The sequence below is a fragment of the Drosophila novamexicana genome, unplaced genomic scaffold (assembly GCF_003285875.2).
Source record: "Drosophila novamexicana strain 15010-1031.04,08,12 unplaced genomic scaffold, DnovRS2.1 tig00000817-arrow-arrow-pilon, whole genome shotgun sequence".
NCBI lineage: Eukaryota > Metazoa > Arthropoda > Insecta > Diptera > Drosophilidae > Drosophila > Drosophila novamexicana.
In genome coordinates this window covers 1,663,281-1,670,797 of record NW_020824827.1, presented here as the reverse complement: position 1 = coordinate 1,670,797, position 7,517 = coordinate 1,663,281, and the positions used below count along the sequence as shown (strand labels likewise).

Sequence of the window (7,517 nt, the reverse complement as noted above, 5' to 3'; positions counted from 1 at the left end):
CACTTATACATTTTAAAACGTTATTAACATACCCGTTATCATTGTCGATTTGCTTTGGACTTTTGTTGACAACTCCCAATTGTTTACGTTCAAGCAGCCACAGCTGTGCAATCATTTATTTGTCCATAGCTATTGTCGCTGCCAACAGCAGCAGTTGGCACAGTTTCTCGCCTAATTCAAGACTTTGCAGGTCGCGCATGTTGGCATTCCAGTTCGTCCCAATATAATATAATTAATAGACATGATGACTAGCTGGAAGGCTCTGTTGGCCATGTTGTTTGTGTTCGTCGGCTGCTGCAGCAATGTGGTCTTTCTGGAACTGATCATTCAGATCGATCCCGGTGCCGGAAATTTGATCACATTTCTGCAGTTTCTGTTTATTGCGCTGAATGGACTGATCTTTACATCGAAGTTCTTTACGGTCAGTCCGAAGATCGCCTTGAAGGATTACGTGCTGCTCGTGGTGCTGTTCTTTGGCGCGAACGTGTGCAACAATTATGCCTTCAATTTCAACATAGCCATGCCGCTGCACATGATCTTTCGCAGCGGCTCCCTGATGGCCAACATGATCATGGGCATCATTCTGCTAAAGAAGCGCTACAATCTCCGGCAGTACAGCTCCGTGCTGATGATCACGGCGGGCATTATGCTCTGCACGCTGGTCTCCAGTGGCGATGTCAAGGACAAGACACATCCGCTGGTGAAGGTGGAGACCTCGTTCTCGGATCTGTTCTGGTGGAGCGTGGGCATTGCCCTGCTCTCGATTGCCCTGCTCGTCACGGCATATATGGGCATCTACCAGGAGGTCATCTACAAGCGTTACGGCAAACATCCGAACGAGGCGCTCTTCTATACGCACATGCTGCCGCTGCCCGGCTTTCTGCTTATGGCCGGCAACATTGTCCAACACTGGAATATTGCGATCGCCTCGGAAAGAGTCGCCGTGCCCGTGCTGCACAAATTGGGCATCAACTGGTCCTTCTCGCTGATGCTCTTCTATTTGCTGTGCAATGTGATCACCCAATATATCTGCATTGGTGCCGTTTACGTCTTGACCACGGAATGCGCCTCCCTCATTGTCACCATGGTCGTTACGCTGCGCAAATTCGTCTCTCTGATCTTCTCTATTCTCTATTTTCGCAATCCCTTCACGCTCAGCCATTGGATCGGCACCGCCCTCGTTTTCTTTGGCACCATCCTGTTTGCCAACGTAATAGTGCAGCTAAAGGACGCGTATCAGGCGCGCATTCAGCGAAATCAAGAGAATACCCCATTGCTTAAGGTCGCGAATTAAATATAACTTATCTGATGTATAATACTAAATTAATATTAATTGGCGTAGTTTCCAAAATCTTTTAATATATAATTTTCAACTAAATTAATTCATTGAACATGTATAAAATATTTAAGAATTATATTTTCAGATTGCAGGATTATTCATTCTGTAACGGCAATAAAATATCATATTCATCATTCTTACGGTTCTTCTATTTCCTTACGTTTTTTCCGAACTTACGAACTTTTCGACGGTATTCGGTATTTTGGTATATTTTCTGGTTCTTTTGAGTATTTGTGCGTTTTAGTTGAAGGGTCACACTGAAAACAACAAAAGCATCGCAATTTTGTAAATTTCAACAACAATAAAATTATGATGGCGCGCTGTTTATCGGAGTTATTAATTAAATATCAACACGCAGAGGAGGCCAAAATATTAAGCATAGCCGATGAACTGGATGGCGATGACAAGGAATTAGTGCGCAAATTGTATGAACCGCTTGTATGTACAACCAGAGATTTATGCACAACGGAGTATTTATTATTTTACGCTTTGCAGAAAATAACCAGCGAGGATTTGACTCGTGAATACACCCAGGACGAGAAGAGAAAGCTTTGTCTACGCACTAAAGTGCGCGTCAATATGACACTCTTCAACTGCGTATGGGAAGCTAAGCGGCGCCTGGAGAAAAAGGGACGCCTGGCTAATCGCTCGGAGCGCTTCATCAATGCGATGCTCGTAAAGGCCGTGGCCAAGAAAATGGTTTTGCCCTACACGCCAGATGAGATTGCCAAATGCAATCACATTAGGCAATGTCAACTGAAAAAGGAGAACAATTGTCGACTAAATCGCTGGCACCGGGAATCCACACAAGCCACCGTCCTGCCCGACAGCAATGAGAGTTCATCACAGTTGCCGGCGCAGATGCCCGACCAGGCGGCGTCCAGCGGCGAGCAAAAATCATCAGCATCAGCAACAGCATTGCAATATCCGGCTTCCTTGGATTCACAAAATTCGGCGTCTACGCTGGGCATTTTTACGAACGATCCCGAAATGTGGGTCATGGAAGAATCGCAAGAGACGGTTGGCAAATTAGAGGCTGAGGCGCATACGGAGAACTCCAGTTTGCATGAGTACGGGCCGGACGCAGACTGGGCCGAGGCAGCCGTCCAAATCAATACCGAATCCATAACCATTGGCACCTTAGATTTAGATGTCCAGACGCCACAAACCCAGAGTCAGCCAATTGTCTCCATCACCGAGGACTATGCCCTCTTCAATACACAAGTGCCGGCCACGTCCACACAAGCGCCTTGCTCCGAGCCATTTCTTTAGATGCACGATAACAGATTAATGAGTCGCTTTCTTAAACTTTCGCAGAAATATGTTACATAGTTCGACTTTATTGTGCGTTTTGAGTATAAAAATTTCCTTAAAACGTTCCATATATATACTTTGTTTTTAATGCTAATATGCTAGTTAAAATTGCGTGTATGTTTTTAAATCCTTCGTAGTAAAAACTTATGCTACAAAATATACATTTATAAAATTAAAGTTATTATTATTTGACCCTTGCAGTGGATATTGTTACGCTCGAGCTGGGCGAATAAATATAATATGAACAAACATTTATACGAACAAATTGTAAAATGTTTTGTTAGATTTATGATATGAATTTATTTGTAAGTTTTTGAATAAATATTTTACAAGCTTAAAGTTAAAATAAAAATGTTACAGCCTAATTTTATATACAAAATTAAGAGGCTGTAATTGATTGAAAAATAAACTTACTTGACCTCTGCAAGGATTTTTGTGTGCTTCGGCTAGCCGAAGGATAACTTATTTCTCATTTCTGAACTATATACAAAGATTTACATAAACACATTACATAAATACAATTAGTCGCATCTGTTGGGCCAGGCTATGCTAGGTATCCACTGTACAGGCTGCAATTCGTTTAGCATGGGCTATGGGAAGTGATCGAAGATGAACTGTTCCATGAACAGCGATTCCGAATGCTAGTTGGATGAGTTTTCGCCCAGTTCGCTGACAGAGATGGTCATTTTCTCCTCATCGCCGCTATCCTCCTCGTCGTCCTCTTCATCCTCTTCGGTGAGTTCCTCGTCATCCTCTTCGGTCAGCTCCTCGTCGTCCAGTTCATCGTCCTCGCCAAAGCTGTCCGTGGAGGCGCCGCCAACGCCATCATCGCCGCTCAATGTGGGCAGCTGCACGATTGTTGCGCCGCCCGGCGCTGCCGTTACAGTTGAGCCCGCAACTGTTGCCGCCACGCTGGAGGCGCCGCTGCCATTGGCCGCCGGTCCGCTCGTCGGTATCTCAATGGTCACGATGCCGCTCATGGTGCTAATACTTTTGGGCGCATTGATTTTCGGCTCCTGCTTAATGTTCAGCTCGATGAGTTCAACGCTCGAGCGCGTCTTAAAGTGCGTCTTGATGTGCTTGGACAGGTGATCGCTGCGCATGAACTTCTTGTTGCATTCGCGGCACTGGAAACGCTTCTCGCCCGTGTGCGTGCGTCTGTGCCGCTGCAGCTCATCGGAGCGCGTGAAGCGCTTGCCGCAAAACACCCAGGAACAGACAAACGGACGCTCGCCCGTATGCCAGCGCAAATGGGCGCGCAGATGCGAAGTCTTGCCGTAGACCTTGCTGCAGCCGGGTATGTGACAGATGTGCTGACGCTTGCGATCCGAATGCTTCTCCCCGTCGGTGCAGTTGGGACAGGTGCAAGCGACGCGCTTCAGCCGCGGCTTGATCTCCGGCACCATGCTCTCGCCCACATTGATGTTCACATTGACGCTGGTCGCCGTCGACGCCGCCGTCGCTGGCTGCGTCACTTGCTTCAGCTGCTTGGCACGCGCCACCATTTGCCCGGCCGAGCTCATGGTTATCTGTGTGCTGGTATTGCTGCTGCTGCCTATGCTGGTCATGGTCAGCTTGGGCGTGCTGCGTGCCGTCGCCGGCGGCGCCGGTGAAGGCAAGGCGGTTATCTGTATGGAGGCTGGGATTGTCACGGCCGGAAGACAGCTGCTGCTGTTGCTGCCTCCATCAGCTCCAATCAGCTGCTGCTGCTGCTGCTGTTGCTGCTGCTGCGGCGATTGTGGCATTATGAACTTGATCTGTTGCGGCTGCTGGACTGTGTTGTTAGTTGTATTCGAGACGGTTGCATCTGGCGGCTCCTGTTTAATGCTCGTGATCAGCTGTGTGGGACTCTGTGGCTCCTGCTTGGGCAGCATGGTCAGTGCTGGTGCATGCTGCGCCTGATTGCCCACCGCGCTAGTTGTTGTCGTCTGCATCGGCATGGGCAGCTGTGTGAGCACCTGCTGAAAGTTGGCAGCCATATTCGCGGGCAATTGATTCGCCTGTATGATCTGCACCTGACCCAGACCGGGTATATTCTGTATGGGCAGCGCCTGCAGATTGCCCGTTTGCAGCTGCATTTGATTCGCCCGCAGCTGCTGCAACTGTTGCAGCTGCTGTGCCGGTATCACCGTCAACTGTTGTCCCTGTGCATTTGTTATGGTTATGGGCTGATTGGCCGGCAATTGCCCGCCCGCCTCATTGATGGCATTGAAGAGCTGCTGTTGCTGTTGTTGCACAGCCGCAGCTGCTGCCGCCGCCTGTTGCTGTTGTTGCTGCTGCTGTTGCTGTTGTTGTTGCTGCGTTTGCTGCTGCAGTTGCTGCTGTTGCGCCTGTTGCTGCTGCTGCTGTTGTTGTTGCGCCTGTTGCTGCTGCTGCTGCAGCTGGGGCTGCGACTGCACGAACTGCTGATGTTGCTGCGGATTCTGTATGTGTATGATATTCGCATTCGGCGGCAGCTGCGAATAGTTGAGTGCATTTAGCGGCGCCAACTGAACCTGTACGTAAAAAGTGCATTAATTTTAATTATTTGTGCATATATAAGTAAGTAAGGGGCTGCCTGGCTGGGAGATAAAATCCTGGCAGATAAACTTCTCAAAAATGCAGATAATTTCGCTCTGAGATAACAAAACTCCTGATCTGCTAATTGACAAAAGCCTAGATCAAGCCCAAAAATAGCAAAAAATGTTCGCAGGCTGGGATAACGACTTAAGGATCAGCTTGTGAGCCTAGTTTTCCAGATCTGTGCTTTCAGTTTTTGATCCGAAACTTGCCTCTTTGAATTTGTCAAATGGATTGTTTAAATGTGGGATAAATTAAATTTGTAATGCATACAGATATTTAAAAATGAGATAGACGCCGATCAAATTTTACTCACAAAACTTTTGAATTGAAATGAAACCTTAAACTTATACGCATCACTTAATATCTTCATTAAGAGTCTAACAAGTCATCTAGCTTATCAACAGGTACTAAAACCAATCTTATTAAAACTTGGATTCTTTCTGCTTTCAAACAATTTATGCCTTAAGCACTAAAACCTATCAACATCGGACTTCCATAATCTCTAGCAGAAAGTGGCAAGTTGCGTTCTAGGAATAACAGATTGGAGAACCTCATAAAAAGCGTATTTCAACCCAGTTGCCAGTTGGAGCGCATCATTACCTGCTGGATTTGCCCGTTGGGCGTCACAATTTGGGCAATTTGTGCAAACTGTGGTATGATCTGCATTTGGGCAGCCGCCTGCTGCATGGAGGCGGGCAGCGCCTGGATTGATTGCGTCAGATTCGACAAGGTGGGCTGCGCTGGTGTCGCTGGCGCCGCGGCCGCCTGAACGGGCACGTGAACCGTCTGGTAGATGGTCTGGCCGTTGGCCGTTTGCACGGGTATCTGCACGGCCACCGTTTGCTGCAGCGTCGGTGCCGCCGCCGGCGCTGGCTGCGGAAACTGCAGCAGCTGCTGTGCCGCACCAGGCGCTGCGGCGCGCAATTGTATATTCTGTAGTGTCTGGCCGTTCTCCAGCTTAATTGTGGTGGGCGCTCCGCCCAGCAGATTCGTTATGTTGCCCAGCAGCCCGTTTGCGGCGGCCACAGAGGCGGGTATTTGTATGTTGGTGCCGGGAATGGTGATCGTTTGCCCCGCCGCCGCACCGCCAGTCGCCTGGTTGTGCTGCTGCTGCTGTTGTTGCTGTTGCTGCTGTGCCGCCGCCGCCGCCTGGGCTTGGAGTGCGAGTCCTGGCGTGGCAGACTGTTGCGGCTGCTGCTGCTGTTGTTGTTGTTGCTGCTGCTGTTGTTGTTGCGGCTGCTGCTGCACAATATTCGCCAGCGGTATTTGTATGTTTGTGCCGGGTATGGTGAACAGCTGCGTCTGGGTGGGATCGTGCGTGGGCAGCGCCTGTGGCGCCCGCACTATCTGGCCGTTGGGCGTTATGAACGCCTGCTGGCCATTTATGTTGACTGCCTGCGCAGTGGCCAGCTGTGCATTTAGATTGGGTATAAAGATGGCCTCCTGCCCGTCAATGTTGACCGTTTGCATGCCCATCGGCTGCACAATCTGGAACATGTTCTGCGGCAGGCCGGACACGGTGGTGGCACCGCCAGCCTGCTGCAGTTGCGCTGCCTGCATAAACTGTGGCGGCATCTGATGTATGTTGATGATCTGTTGCATTTGCGGTGCGGGTGCAGCAGCAGTCGACGTATTCGTGACGGCGCCCGCACTATTTGCTGCCTTAGCGGAGGCGGCGGGCGTGGCAGTGTTCGCTTGCCCATTGTTATTGTTATTGACCGCACTGGCTAGCGTTGTGTTCGTGTTTTTATACTGAAGCATTATGTTTGCTTTGCTGCGTTCCGAATAAATATTCTCGTTTGGTGGCCAGCACAAGTGCGCGGAGCCTTAAAGCTTAAATGAGTCCATTTTTTTTTTTCTCTCAAACGGGGTAGGATTGTTCAGACAGCAGTTGGTTACGTTACGCGAAACAACATGAAGACATATATGAACGGAAACACAGTGGGAACTTATTTACATTGCATTTTGTTGATTTTGAATTGATTAAACGCTAATTATACAATAGCTAAAAATTTTTTTTGATTTTTAATTTTTGTTTTGACAAACATAAACGCGAAAGAGAGATGAGCAGAAAATATCGTCGACGCAATCGATAGTTTGTGCAGAATTTATCGATTGCGCCAAGCTTACTAAAATCATTTCGTATAGTTTATATATTTGCGCATTCTTATTTTATATATATTATTTCTTGCTTGTAATTCGTTTGCTTCAAATTGTTTATTATAAATATTTGTGACTCTTTATAGCACAAAAATATCGGTAGCCATACCGTTACAATTGCGTTCATATATACGAACGTGAA

At 48.0% G+C, this 7,517-nt stretch overlaps 3 protein-coding genes across 3 annotated transcripts; 2 read left to right on the top strand and 1 right to left on the bottom strand.

The window, feature by feature from the left end:
* Positions 1–193: 193 nt before the first annotated feature.
* On the top strand, positions 194–1,438 carry LOC115764066 (UDP-xylose and UDP-N-acetylglucosamine transporter-like). The gene has a single exon (XM_030706914.1). It carries the CDS (start codon positions 242–244, stop codon positions 1,292–1,294), a length of 1,053 nt encoding a protein of 350 aa, XP_030562774.1. The 5' UTR covers positions 194–241; the 3' UTR covers positions 1,295–1,438.
* Positions 1,439–1,597: 159 nt separating this feature from the next.
* Positions 1,598–2,913, top strand: LOC115764047 (telomere-binding protein cav). The gene is made up of 2 exons (XM_030706887.1): positions 1,598–1,777; positions 1,835–2,913. Exons 1-2 carry the CDS (start codon positions 1,649–1,651, stop codon positions 2,609–2,611), a joined length of 906 nt encoding a protein of 301 aa, XP_030562747.1. The 5' UTR covers positions 1,598–1,648; the 3' UTR covers positions 2,612–2,913.
* Positions 2,914–3,001: 88 nt separating this feature from the next.
* Positions 3,002–7,244, bottom strand: LOC115764127 (transcription factor Sp4). Its single transcript, XM_030706997.1, has 2 exons — positions 5,816–7,244; positions 3,002–5,148 (listed from the first exon to the last, which is right to left on the bottom strand). The coding sequence occupies exons 1-2, from the start codon at positions 6,974–6,976 to the stop codon at positions 3,295–3,297; spliced, it is 3,015 nt and encodes a 1,004-aa protein (XP_030562857.1). The 5' UTR covers positions 6,977–7,244; the 3' UTR covers positions 3,002–3,294.
* Between the last annotated feature and the right edge of the window lie 273 nt (positions 7,245–7,517).

What these genes read in the sequence shown, in the direction of transcription:
- LOC115764066 (XM_030706914.1), top strand. Translation starts at nt 242, where the DNA reads ATGATGACTAGCTGGAAGGCTCTGTTGGCCATGTTGTTTGTGTTCGTC.
- LOC115764047 (XM_030706887.1), top strand. Translation starts at nt 1,649, where the DNA reads ATGATGGCGCGCTGTTTATCGGAGTTATTAATTAAATATCAACACGCA. An exon ending in GCAAATTGTATGAACCGCTT is followed by an intron (nt 1,778 to 1,834) that starts GTATGTACAACC and finishes TACGCTTTGCAG; the next exon opens with AAAATAACCAGCGAGGATTT.
- LOC115764127 (XM_030706997.1), bottom strand. Translation starts at nt 6,976, where the DNA reads ATGCTTCAGTATAAAAACACGAACACAACGCTAGCCAGTGCGGTCAAT. An exon ending in CCAACGGGCAAATCCAGCAG is followed by an intron (nt 5,149 to 5,815) that starts GTAATGATGCGC and finishes TTTTACGTACAG; the next exon opens with GTTCAGTTGGCGCCGCTAAA.